We start from the raw sequence: 19,411 nt of genomic DNA, 5'->3' as shown, positions 1-19,411 counted from the left end.
CATAGATGCTACAGGACCAAATAAGAGCTGCCATTAGAAAATGAAATTTAAAAATTAAAGCTGTTTTGCAGTGTATTTCATGTGTTTTTCAGTCCCTTCTCAATTGCTTCTGATAGTCATGAGAGTACACAGTAAATGTCATTTGTCTCTCTTTTTTTTTTAAGATTTGATTTTGATTCATAAACTTGCCTAAAACACTTGTCCTGGGCTGCAACATTTTCTAATTGCCATTTGAAGAAGTCTCTTTGAGAAACCGTTGCTAAGTGCTATTTTTTCATCATTATGCAGTGAGCCTGATGGCTAGTTTGTTCAGCGAGTGCTTTAAATAACACCGTATTAGCACTTTTACTCTAAAGAAGCCAGCTGTATGGTGCCATTATCAATCACTTATCTCAGTGAAAAAAGAAATCAAAATGGTATAGAAGCTGAAGAGACATGTCAATTCACTTAATTTTCTATTCTGTGAAAAGTAATTATCTGTTTTTTCATTTTGTTTATATTATGATAAAAAGCCTTGCTGATATTTTAAGGAAAACCATTTTCTTTGGCTGTCATTATTCAGCATCTCTATTTAGTGTGTATAACATTTGCTTACATTTTCTTAATTTTAAATGCTAAATTAGTCTCCATTTTAAAAAGTATTTTCAAGCTGAACACTGGTGGCTTGATCCAAGGATTATAGTTTGAAGCCAGCCTGGGCATGAAAGTCTCTAAGACTCTTAGTTCCAGTTAAGCATCCCCCTTCCCCCCTAAAAAATTCTGGAGCTGTGGCTCAGGTGGTACCAGGCATCAGGACCAGCACACACACCCAACTATTTTCAGTTAAAAGCAATAATTTTTTTGGATATGGCTAGATGGAAGGAATTAATATTTCTAAAGTGTTTGTCATTGTTTAAATAGTGAGCTCCTGAGATGCTATCCTCCTCTTCCTCATTCCTACGGATTGAACCCAGAGCCTTGAGCATGCCAAGCATGGACTCTAGAATTGAGCCAAACTCTAGGCTAGTTATTAATGTTTTACAAGTAATAAGCATCAAAAAAACCTAGTCCAAAAATCACTTGGTCATTTCCTTAGGAAGCCGATTACTTGGTAGGGATAGGCAGCATGGTTGGCTAGGATAGACTGTGGCTGAAATTGGGAGACTCCTATGTTGAGTTTTACACAACAGATTTTATTCTTTGTATTTTTGCTTTCAGAGAATTCACAATGGCAGAGATCGAGCACTTTGTTGATCCCAGTGAGAAAGACCATCCCAAGTTTCAGAATGTAGCTGACCTCTACTTGTGTTTATATTCAGCAAAAGCCCAGGTCAGCGGACAGTCTGCTCGTAAAATGCGCCTTGGGGATGCTGTTGAACAGGTAAGGTTCTGGGCAAGATTTACTTTAGATTATAGCAACTGAGAATTTGCACACTTGGTATGCTTCTTTATGTAGTGGCTGATAAAATATTTTATCAGTTACTTTATATTTTATTTTCATTGGTTTTGTTTTTGTGTTGTTGGGGGTTAAACCCAGGGCTTTCTGCAGCTAGGCAAATTCCCTATCAGTAAACTACAACCTCAGCCCCTATATAGTATTTTATTTTTATATGGAATTTGTAATTCTTACTTTTTTTTTTTTTTGCCAGTCCTGGGCTTGAGCTCAGGGCCTGAGCACTGTCCTTGGACTTTCTCAAGGCTAGAGCTCTACCATTTGAGCCTCAGCACCACTTCTGGCTTTTTTCTATGTATGTGGTACTGAGGAATCGAACCTGGGTCTTCATGCATGCTAGGCAAGCACTTTAACCACTAGGCCAAACTCCCGGCCTGTAATTCTTATTTTTATATAGGTTTTTTAGTGAGAAACTCCTGTTTAGCAGAATACTTGGCAAGTAGATTTTAGTATGAATTGTGCTTATCTGATCCTTCATTTAGCAAAATGTACCACTTGGGGGAAGCAAGCCCTTTGGATTCTAAGCCCTGGTGTGTTTCCCAAAGCAATTGAAATAAGGTCTTACACATGGCAGAATTTTTATTTACCTAGAGAGATGAATGGATGAGACTCCCTGCAGCAGTTGCTGCCAATGATGAAATGATGTTCCTTGAGAAGCTGTGAGCCTTCTCTTATATCTGAAAGTTTTCAGTACGAGGCTAGGTGAGACTTAGTTTTGTCATCAGGAAATCCCTTGCAGTGGAGGGAGGAGAACTAGATAGCTTCTGGATCCTTCTGGTACTAAAATTGTAGACTATATCTATTGTCTTGGGTGTATGAATTTCAGTAGACACAGTCCCATTAAAATCTGTCAGTGTGTACCTGTTCAGAAGGGAATATCTGCTGTTTTTAGTTGTTAGGGCTATCATTCTTGTACTATGAATTTAGAAGGAATATTGTCTGAGGCCAAAGTTTTGCTGACTTTGGTGAGTATATTGGACATATTTTGAACTTCATTATTAACTTAGCCACTGTAAAAATATCGCCTTCTGAGAAAGTAAGAATAAATAGTTAGCCAGGTGTATCAAGTGTTTTGATATAGAAGATAATGGAAAAGAATACTTGGCTTCAAAAATATTGCGATTTTCCTCCCTTGCTCTATACTTATCTGCTTTTTATTTAGGGCGTGATCAACAATTCAGTGCTGGGTTATTTCATTGGCCGCATCTACCTCTACCTCATGAAGGTTGGTGTATCTCCAGATAAGCTCCGATTCCGGCAGCACATGGAGAATGAGATGGCCCACTATGCTTGCGACTGCTGGGATGCAGAGTCTAAAACCTCCTACGTGAGTAGAGAGTGGCCTGGTTCTCACAGTGTGGGAAAGTGAAAATCAGAATTACTGTTTGTGAACTTTATACTAGAGTGGATCAAGTAGAAGAAGTCTGTTGTGGTTGGTCATAGGGTTGAACTCTGGGCCTAAGTGCTGTCCCTGAGCTCTTGCTCAAGGCTAGTGCTCTGCCACTTTGAGCTACAACTCCACTTCCAGTTTCCTGGGGTTTAATTGGAGATGTGTCTCATGCATTTTCCTACCTGGGCTGGCTTTGAACCATGATCCTCAGATCTCAGCCTCCTGAGTAGCTAGGATTACAGGTGTGAGCCAACAGTGCTCAGCAGGAATGTTTCTTTTTGAACAAAACAGAAACTGCCGTTGTCCTCTGCCTTCTTGTGAGGGAAGGGGCTGCTCTTTGTAAAGGGAGGAGCCCTATGAAACTTGAGGAATACCTTATGCAGAATGTTGTAAGGGTGAGGTAGCACAGGCGTGAGCCACCAAGATGGGGTAGCGTCCCCAGTGGAGTTCATTTGGGACCGCCTCCTCCTGATGGGGTCCTGGCAAACAATGCACATACCATAGGACTGAGTGCAGGGTGTTTCAGTGCCCATGGCCTTCGGGTTGAGTCAAGGAGTTGCAGTGCTCTTAGCTTCAAGAGTATTTTTTTGTAAACATAGGAGATAAACTAGTAGGTTGAATTCCAGCCCCTCTTGAATCCCAACCCCTTCCCTGAACCTGAGAACAAAATGTAGAACCTGGCATTGTGGTAGTCAATTCTATGGCAAGGTGCCATAGAACTTCTTTTCAACTGCATAGAGAAAGACCACCAGGGCCAAGCCTGGTGTTTCCACTGTACACCTCTCCCCAATGTGTATTGAGGATGGTTTGCATAAAGGGCCAAGTAATGAATCTTTTGGGGTTTGTGGCCTCCATTCTATGTCACATACCTCTGTTATTATTTTCTGTTTTATAATCTTTTAAAAAATTTAAGTATCATTCACAGTCACATAGGCCTTGTTGCAGATCATTCTTCCATGCATTATACACATGTACACATACATACTAATGTAGTATATGTGAATCTCAATACTGTTGCTCTTAATGTGTTTTACTTTGTGAGATTAGAAAACAATATAATCTCTTTGGATTGGAAAGCAATTAGTGCAATATGTTAGTTTAAACAATTTGTTTAGTTTATCCCGCAGTTGAAATATGAAATTGTCAGTCAGATAAACAAGACGATCTGTATACAGTAGGAGTTAGACTCTTTCAGGCTGCTGGACTGCCTAGTGCCTGAAATGATGTGTATTTCAAAAATATGTAAAATCAGAAAATTGGATTGGAGATTTGGTAACCACATTATCCTCGAATGTTTTGAAAGAGTCAGTTACTGTCTGCATGCTTGTGTGCACAAAGCCAAAGTGAGCAACATGTTCTCATAGATCTGCTTCTTCTTAGGGCTGGATCGAGATTGTCGGATGTGCAGATCGCTCCTGTTATGACCTCTCCTGTCATGCAAAAGCCACCAAAGTGCCCCTAGTGGCTGAGAAACCACTTAAAGAACCCATATCCTTTCTGTCATTTACACCAAGCTCAGGGCTCAGGGGAGACTGGAATTGTACAGCACTGGTTGAGACGTGTTTCCTTTCCTGGTACTCGTGTCCCTGTGGTCTCTGCACTGCTCTGATGGGCCTTGGTGTTTGACCCTTTGAACAAACACAGAAATTCCTTCAAGGTCTTTCTCAGTGCACCCAGTCATTCATAAGTGTTTCCTGTACACAGGCTCTTAGGTACTCCGATAAAGGATGCCTGGTGCATAATCCTTCTGCTAAAACATGAATGTTATTTTATGAAAAAGTAATTTAGTAATTTTGTCTGAAAGATAGCAAAGTAGAAGTGTTCCTAATTTAATAAGCACTGAGGTGGTAAGCTGGCCTGTTGGTGAGCTGGCCTCTTAGGGTAGACCAATGACCAATATATAGACCTTGATATACTGGGCATTTTAGAAATGAATAAGTTGTTGCTAGTAGTTCTGAGATGTGAGTATGGTTATATCGTTGGTCAGCTAATCTACCTGTATAACATCACTGTAACTGAAAAGGTCTCTATTCATGGTGTTTTCTTTTTTTTTTTTTTTAAAGAATTTATTAACATTGATTTTTACATCACATTTCAAATGACATGTTTAACAAACGAGTATTCAAGAAGGGAATCTCTATATACAATCACTGGCACTTAGTTTTTAGAACATAAAATTAGGTTAAGCATTTGTATATCAGAGATACTTATTGATCTATGTAATAAAACATGTGTTTTCTTACTTTTAAGTGAGGTTTATCAGGTATCTTTGTACACAATTATTTTACCTTGCACTGAAAACCAGAAAAGATAGGATAGATTGATTTCAAGGTTATTTTCTATAATGCTGATGTAGTCCTGTGTTTTGTGACTCCTTGACTGTTGCATACAGAACAGTTAATGTTGTTCAGTTTGAACCTAGTAAGGGAGCAGTTGGCAAGGCATATAAGAAGGATGCAAAGCTGGTGATGGAGTACCTCGCTGCCTGTGATGAATGTTACATTACAGAAATGGAGACGCTGCTGAATGAGAAAGGGTGAGTTAGAAAGTATTTATTTATTTAATTTATTTTTTTTGCCAGTCCTGGGCTTGGGCTCAGGGCCTGAGCACACTGTCTTTTAGTTTTCTCAAGGCTAGAGCTCTACCACTTGAGCCAAAGCACCACTTCTGGCTTTTTTCTATGTATATGGTACCAAGGAATTGAACCCAGGTCTTAGTGCATGCTAGGCAAATACTCTACCACTAGGCCAAACTCCTGGCCCCGGAATGTGTTTATTTTTTATTTATTTATTTTTATTTAATTTTTGAAGGTGCTTATTTTTACATAGGCTTTTGCAGAAATACATTCTGCCAAGTTCTAAAAGGTAGTGTGAAATTAGATTCTTTAGTTTTTTTTTTAATAGCCAGTTCTGGGGCTTGAACTCAGGGCCTGAGCACTGTCCTTGGGCTTTCTCAAAGCTAGTGCTCTACCATTTGAGCCATAGCACCACTTTCGGCTTTTTCTGGATATGTTGTAACAAGAACTCGAACCCAGGGCTTCATGCATACTAGGCTGAGCATTTTACCACTAGGCCACGCTCCTGGCCTTCTAGCTTTTTTGTGTTTTGTGGGGTTTTTTGGTCCATTGTGGGGCTTGAACTAAAGGCCTGGGCACTGCTCCTGAGCTCTTTTTACTCAAGGCTAGCACTCTACCACTTGGAGCCATAGTGTCAATTCTGATTTTCTGGTGGTTATTTGGAGGGATATACAAACTTTTCTGCCTATGTTGGCATCAAACTGCAATCCTCAGATCTTAGACTCTTGAATATCTTTAGAATTCTTTCATTTACAGGTAAGGGTTATCTCTTAGTTGCATGAAAACAGCTGTCTTTCTTTGCTGGATCTTTGGTATCAGCCTGAAAATAGATTTGAAACCTAGTGTAAAGATCTTCTCTTTCAGGTGTGTGTGGGTGTGTATGTGTGTCTCGGTCATGAGACTTGAACTATGGGCCTGGGTGTTGTCCCTGAGCTCTTCAGCTCAAGGCTACCGCCCTACCCCGTGAGCCACAGCACCACTTCCGATTTTTTAGTGGTTAATTGGAGCTGAGAGTCTCATGGAGTTTGGTGCCTGTGCTGGCTTTGAACTACGATCTTTAGATCTCAGCCTCCCCAGTAGCTAGGATTACAGGCATGAACTGTAATCTTTTTTTGATACATAAAAGCCTGATTTCTAGCAGGGCAGGGAGGGGGAGAAAATGTTTACCATATACTTATTTCTAAATATAAATTCTTTGTGCATGCATATCTGTATTCCTAAACTTAAGAATTTTTTGTTGTTGTTGTTGTTGGTAGCATTCTTCTACTTGAACCACAGCTCCTCTTCTGGCTTTTTGCTGGTTAACTAGAGATAAGAGTTTTATAGATTTTTTTGCCCAGGCTGGCTTCAAACCACAATCCCCAGATTTCCCCTTTCTGTGTAATTACGAGTCCAAGTATGAACCACTGGCAAGTGGCCTGGCAGTGGCTTATAGATTATGACAAAAATCATTTTTCAAAATTAATAAAACATACAATTCTTTTTTGCCAGTCCTAGGGCTTGAACTCAGGGCCTGAGTACTATCCTTGGGCTTTCTCAAGGCTAGTGCTCTACTTGTTAGCCACAGCACCACTTCTGGCTTTTTCTGTGTATGTGGTACCAAGGAAGGGAACCCAGGGCTTCATGCATGCTAGGCAAGCACTCCTGGCCTAGGAATGAAGTCATCAGTAGCACAGGTGATGAGAAGAATTGGGAATTTGTTGTTGCTATATATACTGAATATACTATTTTGCGTGCATATAAAATGTTACAATATTATTTGGAAGGAGTCTTTGATGAACTAAAAAAAATGCATGTAATAAACTCTAGAATAGCTACCTGGCCTGGGGTGGGGGGAGTTGGGGAGAACAGGCGGGACAGGGTAACATACACAAACCAAAGGGGCATAATTTAATAAATCAAAATTTAAGATAAAACATTATATAAAATATACCTCAGAAGACAGTAAAAGAAGTAAGTGAACATAGAGCAAATTGGACAGGTAGGAATTTACTAACTATTGAGCTGTTCAGTTTAAACCCCAAATAGCAGTAGTTACATTGAGTAAAACAGTGATTAAAAAGTTAAAGACTGGCTGGGTGCCTGTGTCTTATGGCTGTAATCCTAGCTATTCAAGGGGCTGAGATCTAAGGATCATGGTTCAAAACCAGCCTGGGCAAGAAAGTCCATAAGACACTATTTCCAATTAACCAGCAAAAAGCCAGAAGTGGATCTGTGGCTCAAGTGATAGAGCACTCACCTTGAGAAAAAAGCTTCAAGGACAGTGCCTAATCTTTTGAGTTCAAGCCCTAGGGCTGGAACACAAACAAAACATGTTCAAGACTGCATTAAATGTTGTCTGTAGGAATGATGATACATACACAGGTTTAAAATTAAAAAGATAAAAATCCTTCATATAAAGAACAGCCTCAGTAGAACCTCAGAATATACAAGGCAAAGTTAACAGAAGGAAAAAATAGATTTCACAATTAGTAGGGATTTCTGCACCTCACTCAGTAACAAGAAGTCCACAGGAATTAGAAGATATCAATACTATTACTTAGTGTAATTGCCATTGATAGAATACTTTCTAATAACCAGCGTGTGTATTCTTTATAGTTTAAACTTCTTTTTTATATATTCCTCTCACTTAAGAATGATTTCCATTTTCATAAGGTTATTTACTTAGAAAATACCCAAAACAAAACAAACCCACAAAGACTAAAATAGTCCTATAATATGTTATATCTATGCTTTTACAGAAAGTTTGCTGATCTTTTCACAAACAATGAGATAATAAAAGAGGACTTACACAAGACCTGATATGTGACACTCCAGGACAGGCAGGGTATGGGTGACTGGGGTGACTGGGGTGGGGGTCAGAGGTAAACCCCTGGGCTATGCCTGGTGTTTGCATGTGTATATAGTCATCAAGTATAGTAAGATTAACCTTTTCAAACTGAAGGCACTGTTATCCATCTCAGCAGGAAAACTGCTGCTCTGGTCTTCCAGAATGTCAACCTATACAGTGGACAGTATCACAAAATGCCATCTCTGTGTTGTTATCCACAAACAAGGCAGTTAGCCATCTGTTTCCTGACTGAAGCTGTTTTGTTACTGTCTTGTAACATAGGCATATCCTATGAGCTGCACTGTGCTCATAGGATATACCTGGCTCTGTGGGAAGGGGCACTCAAATCCCTGTGTAGACTTCAGGCAGAGGTGTGAAGCAAGGCCTACCTGCTGAGTCAACCGGGAAAATGAAGTTGTGAAAAGAGCTGGTACCACACGAGGGCGATCTCTTTTAGTTCTGAGCTGCTGGGAGGCCAGAGAAATCTAAGCAGATTTTCATTGTATAAGGAAAAAAAATGAAATGTCACTGTTAAATGAAGTGGTTTGTAAAGATAGTTCTTACAGTTTGAAACAAGTAGACATCTCTCAGGAAATGAATATATGAGCAGTTTGGGAGATAATTTATATTGACACTGCAATCATTAAACTTCTTTTAAATTGTCTTTATCACCATGTCTGTTTATTATGGAACTTTTGTGGGAGCTTTAAGACTATTTGTATAAGCTGACAAGCTAGCTGGCTTGTTCATTTGTTGGGGCAGTATTGAGAAGGGTATTTTACCCTTCCTTAAGTCACGTGTGCAGTTAGTTTCATAAAGCTACTCAAACTTGTGACTTACCACTCTAGAGTGTTACTTTTGACTTTGATAGGGTAATATTTAATTTGCTGTTTCTTACAAAATAAAGAATTGACTGAGCTGTGTTATACAAAAAATGAAAAGCAATTTATTCATCTGTAAACCTTTTAGGCACTGGGATACATGTTTTAACTAATAATGTGTGGGGTTTTTTTGTCTTATAGGGAATTCACTGTTGAAACTGAAGGGAAAACATTTCAGTTAACAAAAGACATGGTCAGTGTGAAGAGATTCCAGAAAACACTACATGGTAAATTTATAAAATCAATAAGCATACAAGAAATCTTCAGATTTTTTAAAGGCTTTATGAAATAAGTGTTTTGTAGAAAATTTGAAAAGAAAACAGAAATCCTAATACCACAGTCATAAATTTGATGACATTTGAGGACTGTGCCTGTTTTGTTTTTTTTTTTTCTTCCCTAAATGTAAGTGTGCTCATTCTGGAAGGTAATCTCTAATGCTGCCCTTTATATTTCCTGTGGCCTGAAGTGCATCAAAAGAATAGCTTTGATTAAAATCTTTTTTGTAACTTTGAAGAATATTTTTCTGGAGCAAAAGATGGAGCCCAGATTTCTCACAATTCCGTCTTTTTTTTTTTTTTTGGCAAAGTAACTTATTAAAACAACATTTAGCTGGGCACTGTGGCTCATGCCTGTAATCCTAGCTACTTAGCAGGCTGAGATCTGAGGATCAAGGTTCAAAGCCAACACGGATGCAAAAGGACCTGCAACTCTTATCTCAATTAACCTCTAGAAAACGGGGAAGTGGGGCTTGGCTCAAGGGTAGGGTGGTAGCCTTCAGCTGAAGTGCTCAGGGACAGTGCCCAGGCCGAGTTCAAGCCCCATGACCCACAAAAAAACAAAATATATTTAGTCTGGGCAACCTGTAATCTTAGGTACTTGAGAGGCAGGTATAAGAGGACCACAAGGAGGCCGGCCTAGGCCAAAAAAAGAGGAAGTTTGTGAGACTGTTTAAGTAGCAGGGAACTTCGAGCCTGTTATCAAGCTACGAGGGAAGCCGTTCAGGCACAGTGGTGTGCCTGCCATCCCCAGCAACCCAGGGAGACACACCTCAAAAATTAGGCAAAAAAGGACTGGAGGTATGGTGTCATTGATACATCACCTGCCTAATCCCCAGTATTGCAATAACACCAACTAAAAGGACATTTAAATATTTAAATCTGTGGCCTTCTACAATCCTTTAAAAGCTGAGGGAACCACATTTTTTGTAGAACAAATTCTATAGATTGTACAAGATATATTTTGTAACATGGGGCTGAAATGAAGCTCCTAGAAGCAGTGGCAGATCTTTGATAAGCTACTGCCCATGATGAGGCAGCGTGCCTCTGCATTTGTTCTTGACATGCAGTGTCAGGCCTAGTGAGCAGGGCCAAGGTTGAGGAGAGCCTCTTGTGAGCCTCAGTGCAGCTTCTGCAGAGCTCCATTACACAGTAGCTCAGATGTCACAGAGGATGCATGAGGAAATACCTGGTGATCCTTTTTTTTTGGTTGGTTGTGGGGCTTGAACTCTGGGTCTGGGTATTGTCCCTGAGCTCTTCAGCTCAAGGCTACTGCCCTACTCCTTGAGCCACAGGGCCACTTCCAGTTTTCTAGTGGTTAGTAGTACCTGGGCTGGTTTAAACCACAGTCCTTGAATCTCAGCCTCCTGGGTAACTAGGATTACAGACATGAGCCACCGGCTGGAGGCCCTTTTTTTATTTTGCCAGTCCTGGGCTTGAGCTCAGGGCCTGAGCACTGTCCTTGGACTTTCTCAAGGCTAGAGCTCTACCACTTGAGCCTCAGCACCACTTCCGGCTTTTTTCTATGTATGTGGTACCGAGGAATCGAACCCGGGTCTTCGTGCACGCTAGGCAAACACTTTAACCACTAGGCCAAACTCCCAGCCCCCGTGATCCTTTTTAAGATGCAATTTTATTGTTATTAAGGTGTATAGAAGGGTTACCATTTCGTAAGTCAGGTAATGACACTTGCACTCAGGGCTTGGGTGCTATTCCTGAGCTTTTTTTTGCTCTACCATTTTGAGCCTCAGCACCATTTCTGAGTTTGTGGTAGTTTATTGGAGATAAGAGCTCACAGACGCGGGAGTTTGGCCTAGTGGTTAAAGTGTTTGAGGACAGTGCTCAGGCCCTAAGCTCAAGCCCAGGATTGGCAAAAAAAAAAAAAAAAGGAAGCTATGAAAGTATGGCCGGGAGTTTGGCCTAGTGGTTAAAGTGCTTGCCTAGCATGCATGAAGACCCGGGCTCGATTCCTCGGTACCACATACATAGAAAAAAAAGCTGGAAGTAGTGCTGAGGCTCAAGTGGTAGAGCTCTAGCCTTGAAAAAGTCCAAGGACAGTGCTCAGGCCCTGAGCTCAAGCCCAGGACTGGCAAAAAAAAAAAAAAAAAAAAATCTCACAGACTTTCCTACCTGGGCCGGCTTTGAACTGTGATCCTCAGATCTCAGCCTCCTGAGGAGGTGGTATTACAGGTATGAACTACCTGTGTTTCTTTTTTGGGCAATGTCACCTTTTCCTTTCTTTTTCCCCAGTCTCTCCCTCCTGTCCTTGCCCACAAGTTACAAAGTTTGTTTTCTACATGCTATTCAGTAGCATGATTGTGTTTATTATCTTTCATCTTTTCCTTTCTGCACCTCTCCTTTGCCCCCTTGGCGGGGTGGGGGGGTGGGCAAAACCCAAAAGCAAACCAAACATCACCAGCACCACCAAAAGCAAAAAAATCCCCACATTTTTATTTCCTGGAATTCTTAATTATATTTCTAAAATGCATTATTGCTCTTCATTTTGTAATGTGTAGTCAGACTTATTACTACAGCTTAGGATGCATCTTCAATGTGGAGAGTGTGGAGAAGTTACAATCAAAACAAAAAGCAGGGGGAAGGGAAATGGGGACCACCACATGAGAAACGGGTATCAATGTATGTGAAGTCATGCATCTTCTATCTGGTGAATACAATGTAACCCTCCTATTAATTACAATTAATATATGGAAAAGAAACCCAAAAGGCAATATAAGCAGGAAAAGGAACATTTGCAGGAGGAAAAACATCTTTGGTTGCAACATGATAATGACTCTTTAATCTCAGATAATAGAAGCCACCACTGTACAACTCACTTGATCCCATAAAGTGCTTGCAAAAAGTCAGAACACAAACCATGGTATACTTACATGTTAGGATTTTTTTTTCCTTGGTGCCAGTTCTGGTGTCTGAACGTGGGGCCTGGACGCTGTCCTTGAGTTCTTTTACTCAAGTCTGGTATTCTACTATTTGAACCATGACTTTACTTCAGCTTGTTTTTTGAGGAGGCAGGGATAGCAAGTTGACTTTCCTACCCTAGCTGGCTTCAAACCACTATCCTCAGATCTCAGCCTCCTGTATAGGTAAGATTATAGGCCTGAGCCATGGGTACCTAGTTAGGAATTACTTTGGTTAATTATGTCAGCTATGGTGGTAAGTTTTAATTTATTGAAGTCTTAATGAAAGCTTAGTTCCTTAAGTGTTATGGAGAGACAGGCAGAAAATAGGAGTCATGCAGCTGCAGTTTGTTACTTACTAGCAAGAATGATGCTCCTATAACTCAAGTTTTCGTATTTATGCTCAGAGCAAAGAAGTGAATTTGGTGAAATTTTTTTGTACTACAACTTTCTCCTCAAATGTGTCTTGTTTCCTGCCAGCAAATAGTTTTTGTCAGTGTTCTGACTACTCATCCTGATGTACAGAGATCAGGATGCATCTAGAATGGAGATATGCTACGTGTTAAGAACTGTTTGGAGAGGTTTTGATTTGTACTGTGTGGTACATGAAACAATGCCATCCATTGACTTTCTCTCTTCTTCAGTGGAAGAAGTTGTCCCAAGTGTCATCGAGCCCTCCTTTGGCCTGGGGAGGATCATGTACACCGTGCTTGAACATACATTCCAAGTCCGAGAAGGGGACGAGCAGAGAACGGTGAGCCACTATGTTCCATGAGTTGTTCTCCTAGGATGAGATGGTAACATTTGTTGAAAGACACTGGTAAGGAATGACCACTTAGTTGTTAGTTACTGCGTTGGACTAGTGATGTGTGCACCTCGTGTATACACTGTATGTTTGCCTTATTTGAACTTTAGCTGATGCTGTTTATTCTAAAACTTGTCCACTTGAGACAGCTTGCTTTAATTGCCTGGTGCTCTCTATCTATGTTCTAAGACAGAACACATTTAGAGAACTATATTGCATTAGTAGACAGAATAGTACTTTCTGCCTTCTTGTGGTTTCTGGGAGTTTTTGGTGCTGGTCTTAGGGCTTGAACTTGGGGCCTGGGAATTGTCCCTGAGCTTTTGTGCTTAAGCCTAGTAGTGCTTTACCACTTGAGCCACAGGGTAGAGATGTACATGCTGAAGTTTAAAAAAAAAAGAAAACAAAAACAAAAAACAACAATTCTGTAAGTCTGACACCCAGGGATCTGGGGACTTTTTGCTTTATGGGTAAGAACCCTACATGATTTCAGTTTGTGAGATTGACAGTCACAGATTAAATGAGAATATCTGGATATTGCTCTCCTGACATTCAGGACTTGCATGTTTAGGTTTATAAGAATTTTCATCAACTTTTGCAAGTTTTCTTTTGGTGTTGATATGTCTGTATCCTGGCCCCATGCCTTTGATTTTCTCCTCATTTTCATCTTTATGTCCTGCCTTGCTTTTCCTTTCTCACCTCTGCCAGCAGAAATTGTTTTCCTTGAACTTCTAGGCAGACATTTCTGGAAAAATCTATCAGAAGGATGGCTAGTAGAGAGAGGCTCAGGTTCCATTGAAGGAAGATTTGCTGGCTTGAGTGTTCTAAAGCTAAGAGGCTTAGTGCTGGATGGCAGTTTGGTTCTTGCCAGGACATTTATCCATAAAGAATGAACTGGGGTGATTCCATATCAGTGTTTTAAAGGCTCTGGCATACTGTTGTAATATATGGCTAATGAAATAGCACTTCAATTTCTGCCTCTTTTTTTTCTGATATGAAGGATAAGTTCTTCCTTCTTTGAGTAGAGATAGTAAGAGCTTGGCTTTGAGTAGAGATAGTAAGAGCTTGGCTTTGAGTAGAGATAGTAAGAGCTTGGCTTTGAGTAGAGATAGTAAGAGCGTGGCTTTTAGATGTGCCAGTGAGAAATGGTGATACATGTAACCGTAGCTGTTTTTTTTTAGATGCTAGATTTGCTTCGAGCTTTTCCTGCTTCTTTTTCTTTCTTATTTTTGCCAGTCGTGGGCCTTGAACTCAGGGCCTGAGCACTGTCCTTGGGCTTTCTCAAGGCTAGAGCTGTTCCTCAGCACCATTTCTGGCTTTTTCTATGTGGTATCGAGGAATCAAACCTGGGTCTTCGTGCATGATAGGCAAAGCACTCTACCACTTGGCCAAACTCCCAGCCCTTCCTGCTTATTTTTCTAATGAAAAAGGTTTTAAGAAAATCTTTCAGGTGTTGCTTTGATTCTAATATGATTGATGTAACACCAGCTTTAATAGACATTTCATAAGGGCTAACCAAGAATTAATTATCACAGTGTTGGGCCGGGGGTTTGGCCTAGTGGCAGAGTGCTTGCCTAGCATGCAGGAAGACCCGGTTCGATTCCTTGGCACCACATATATAGAAAAAAGCCGGAAGTGGTGCTGAGGCTCAAGTGGTAGAGTTCTAGCTTTGAGAAAGTCCAAGGACAGTGCTCACGCCCTGAGCTCAAACCCAGGACTGGCAAAAAAAAAAAAAAAAATTATCACAGTGTTTTATGAATTGCGTAGAATTCCATCATGAAGTTAGACTAAGCTCCAGTAAGCTAGAAATGTTTCTAAATTATTAACAAAGTTTCTTAATCTATTTGCATATAAATTTGTTAGAAAAAAAAAAAGGCTAGTGAAATTTTAAAAGTATATTTTCTAGCCAGGTGCTAGTGTCTCATGTCTACAATCCTAGCTGCTTTGAGGACTGAGATCTAAGGATTACAGTTGGAAGTCAGCCTGGGCAAGAAAGTCCATGAGACTCTCAGCTCCAGTTAACCACCCCAAATCAAACAAAAAAAGCCAAAGTGAAGCTGTGTTAAGAACTGCTTTCAGCCGGGCACAGTGGTTTACACCTGTAATCCTAGCTACTTAGTAGGCTTAGATCTGAGGATCAAGGTTCAAAGTCAGCCTGGGCACAAAAGGACCTAAGACTCTTATCTCTAGTTAACCTCTAGAAAACGGAAAGTGGGGCCTGGCTCAATGGTAGGGCAGTAGCCTTGAGCTGAGGAGCCCAGGGACAGCACCCAGCGAGTTCAAGCCCCATGACTTAACCAAACAAAAAAACTGCTTTCAGCGCTCATTTCCAAACCAAAATGGCCAACCAGCTTGCCTCACACAGAGTTGTCTCTGAACTCAACTTACTCCAACACCTCTTTTGGGAGCCATGTGTGGGAGGCTGGACTTTACAGTTTAGGTGTGCAGAGTGAGGGGTTTTATTCTGTAGTATTTTTGTTGTTCTGAAATTCGCTGAGCTAATTACAGTTTCCTGCCTGTATTTTGGTGTAGATTCTTTAGCTGGTCTCTGTAGAAATGAGGTTTCTTGAGGATACTCAGAGGACTTTATGTATAACAGACCTGGGAAGAGAGGAGAGCAGGTGGCATGGACCTGCCTTTTATGTGAAGAACCTAACACAGTGGACCAGCTTGGGCCAGATTCAGAACAGAATCCAGGCACTTCTGCTTCTGGCTCTCTTGTTTTTATGTTGTTCAGATTTTCTGTGGCATTTTCTCTCATCAATGGTGAGGTAATGCTTACATATTCACTGAGGAGACACTGATATTCAGATATTTATGAGCTAACATATTTGGACTTTTTTTTTTTAATCATCTAGTTCTTCAGTTTTCCTGCTGTGGTGGCTCCATTCAAATGTTCCGTTCTTCCACTGAGCCAGAACCAGGAGTTCATGCCATTTGTCAAGGAATTATGTAAGTGAATCACTGGCTGCAGGGGGAGAGGGTTCTTGTGCAGGTTGTCTTTGGCCTTGGGTAGGTCAAGGGATCCAAAAGTCTGACTGTGAGTGACCCTGTCTTCTCACACTGACCTTGGTGCAGACTTCCGTCAGGGATGCAAGGGAATGTGGTACTGCCGTTACTTCAGCGTTGGCACATGAGCAGCATTGATGAACCACTCAGCACTGCGCAGGTGGAGATGGTGGAGTCAGGCCTGGCTGTCTGGTCTCTACTCCCCACCCAGAACAATGCTCCATCAGGTGCAGAGGCTCATGCTCCAGTAATGGTCTTGATAGCTTTCAGTGAGCCTCAGTGCCATTTCCAGTTTTCTAATGGTTAATTGGTGATAAGACTCTCAGGGTCTTTAGTGCCTGGGCTGGCTTTGAATTGCCATCCTCAGATCTTAGCCTCCTGAGTAGCTAGGATTACAGGCGTCAGCTACTTACTGCTCCTGGCACAACTATACTTTTGTAAGTTTTCTGCGCTTGTCAGACTTCACTTAGTTGAAGGTAGGACTTTCTGTACTATTTTATTATAAACATACTGTGTTTATTTTGTGTAGCGGAAGCATTGACCAAGAATGGAGTTTCTCATAAAGTGGATGATTCCTCTGGGTCCATTGGGAGGCGCTACGCCAGGACCGATGAGATTGGTGTGGCTTTCGGCATCACCATTGACTTTGACACAGTGAACAAAACCCCTCACACAGCAACTCTGAGGGACCGAGACTCCATGCGGCAGATCAGGGCAGAGGTAACACCATTTGTTTAGTCTTCAGTTTTAGAAGTACACTTTGCTTTTCCTAGTTGGGGTTGGATATTGATAGATTTATGCTTTTTTTTTCTTTCTTTCTTTGTAGTTTTACCCTAATAAGCTTGTATCCGGCAAAGCCCAGGTTCCCAAACCCATTTGGTTTAATTTTGAAAATACCCATTAGTACTCCTCTAATATCATATAGCATTTGGATTGCTCTGGGCTTGGGCTCTCGTAGTTTGATTTTATAGTTGTTTCTTTATTGGGCAGGAGAAATGTGACTGACAGAGGCTGTTGCCATAGTATTATTGGCCAGCCTTTAGGGCTTTAGGCATTTTTTATCTTTGTATCTATCTCCTTCCTTCCTTCCTTCCTTCCTTCCTTCCTTCCTTCCTTCCTTCCTTCCTTCCTTCCTTCCTTGTTTTGTCAGTTGTGGGGCTTGAACTCAGGGCCTGGTTGCTCTCCTGGAGCTCCTCAGCCCAAGGCTACCACCCTATCCCTTGAGCCACAGCACCACTTCTGGTTTTCTAGTGGCTAATTGGATGTAGGAGTCTCACAGACTTCCATGCCTGGGCTGGCTTTGAACTGTGATCTCAGCCTCCTAAGTAGCTAGGATTATAAGCATGAGCCACCAGGGCTGGGCTTTACCTTTGTAGCTCTACAGGAGTGTCTACATGTGCAGATAGTTCACACAGGGACTGATGGGGTGGGACAATGAAGGGGAAGGAGAAGAGGAGGCTGGCTGCTTTGGCCAACAAGTGCTGGGCTGGTTTGTTAGATTGAAGCAGGTTTTTATTACTGCCTCTCATGCTTAATTCAATATAGAATGCTACAGCAGGGAAAATGTTAAAAACTGTGTTTTCTGGGCTAGGAGTTTGGCCTAGTGGTAGAGTGCTTGCCTAGCATGCATGAAGACCCAGATTCGATTCGTCGGTACCACATATATAGAAAAAGTGGTGCTGTGGCTCAAGTGATAGAGCTCTAGCCTTGAGAAAGCCCAATGGAGGCTCTGTTTTGTGTGTGGGGAGTGGAATGGGGGGTCATGAGGCTTGAACTCTGGGCCTGAATGCTGTCCCTGAGCTCTTCAGCTCAAGGCCACCACCCTACCCTTGAACTAAGCCCCACTTCCCATTTTTTTCTAGAAGTTAATTGGAGATAAAAGTCTCAGTTTCTGGGGCCAGGAGTTTAGCCTAGTGGTAGAATGCTTGCCTAGCATGCCCAAGACCAGGCTTAGATTCCTTGGTACCACGTACATAGAAAAAAGCTGGAAATGGTGCTGAGGCTCAAGTGGTAGAGCTCTAGCCTTGAGAAAGTCCAAGGACAGTGCTCAGGCCCTGAGCTTAAGCCCAGACTGGCAAAAAAAAAAAAAAAAAAGTCTCAGGTCCTTTTGTGCCTGGGCTGGCTTTGAACCTTGATCTTCAGATCTCCAGCCTCCTGAGTAGCTAGGATTACAGGCACTAGCCACCGTGCCCGACGAGGCTCTGTTTTTTAAAGGGACCCATCATCCCATAGTCAGACTTTGGCTGTCTGTATGGTTTCAGAATTGAGGGAGAATTTCTGTTGAAACTCTAAAGTGGACTTGTCTTTCCTTCTCCCCCAGGTGTCTGAGCTGCCCAGCGTGGTCCGAGATCTGGCTAATGGCAGCATCACGTGGGCAGATGTGGAGGTCAGGTACCCTCTCTTTGAAGGACAAGAAACTGGCAAGAAAGAGACAATCGAGGAATGAGAACCATCTGACAACTTTTGACAACCTGTACTAATAAAGTGCTCGATCATGTCTACCTACCACAAAACAAAAACAAACAGCCTTGTGATTGCCTCCAGGACTGTGTTTTATCCTCATGGCTGCCTAGTGTTACCCTCGCAATTAAAGTTGAAGGAATTCTGAACACATGTATAATCTATTTGTTATGTTTGCTTGTTTTTAGCAAAACTGCTTCTTTAGCCTTTAGTTAGGGGTGCTCATGACTTTATGCTAAACATGCTGCATTTAAAAATTAATAGCTCTGTTGGTGCATAATTTGCATATTATCCTTTTCAAGTGTACAAGTCAGTTATGTTTGGGGATTAAACTCAGGGCTTTGTACTTACTAGGCAAGTGTTCTGTCACTTGAGCCATGCCCCCAGTCCTTTTTTGTTACAGTTAATTTTTGGATATAATCTTATACTTTTTCCTCAGACTGATCCTTCTACCTATGTCTCTTCTAGCTGGACTTTTGGTGCGTCATACCCAGTTCTTTTTTGTTTGTTGATGCTACTGGAGCTTGAACTATGGGCCTCACACTTTCATTTGTTTTTTTTTTTTTTTTCCAATTAAGATTGGCACTCTGCCACTTTAACTACACCTTTACTCCAGCTTTTTGCTGTTTAATTGGTGATAAGAGTCCTTTGGATTTGTCTTCCTATGCAGGTCTTCAAATTATTGTACTCAGCTCTCAGCTTCGTTAGTACCCAGGATTACAAGCGTGAGGCACCAGCACCCGATGATACCCACCTTCATGGTCAAGATGGGTTAATTTTTTTTGCCTATAAAGGTTTCAGAGTTTGCCTGTAGCCCTGGTCTTCTCTATTTCTGCTTCCAG

General features: G+C 41.4%; 1 protein-coding gene across 2 annotated transcripts in view; it reads left to right on the top strand.

Annotated features, from left to right (window-relative positions):
* Gars1 (glycyl-tRNA synthetase 1) overlaps positions 1-18,718 on the top strand; it is a 40,651-nt gene extending 21,933 nt beyond the window's left edge. The window contains exons 9-17 of one of the 2 annotated variants that reach the window (XM_090332691.1): positions 1,198-1,360; positions 2,595-2,759; positions 4,203-4,311; positions 5,214-5,358; positions 9,250-9,335; positions 12,943-13,052; positions 15,959-16,052; positions 16,639-16,829; positions 18,430-18,718. In XM_090332691.1, the coding sequence (XP_090188817.1) occupies positions 1,198-1,360; positions 2,595-2,759; positions 4,203-4,311; positions 5,214-5,358; positions 9,250-9,335; positions 12,943-13,052; positions 15,959-16,052; positions 16,639-16,829; positions 18,430-18,555 (1,189 nt within the window). In that variant the 3' untranslated portion in view covers positions 18,556-18,718. Of the gene's footprint in view, positions 1-1,197; positions 1,361-2,594; positions 2,760-4,202; positions 4,316-5,213; positions 5,359-9,249; positions 9,336-12,942; positions 13,053-15,958; positions 16,053-16,638; positions 16,830-18,429 lie in introns of both variants that reach the window. The other variant, XM_090332692.1, reaches the window with a different exon arrangement.
* Positions 18,719-19,411: the final 693 nt, after the last annotated feature.

Source organism: Megascapheus bottae, chromosome 5 (genome assembly GCF_031878675.1).
Source record: "Megascapheus bottae isolate mThoBot1 chromosome 5, mThoBot2.hap1, whole genome shotgun sequence".
Taxonomy (NCBI): Eukaryota; Metazoa; Chordata; class Mammalia; order Rodentia; family Geomyidae; genus Megascapheus; species Megascapheus bottae.
Note: the sequence above shows the minus strand (reverse complement) of the source record. Positions and strands in the feature narration are given on the sequence as shown.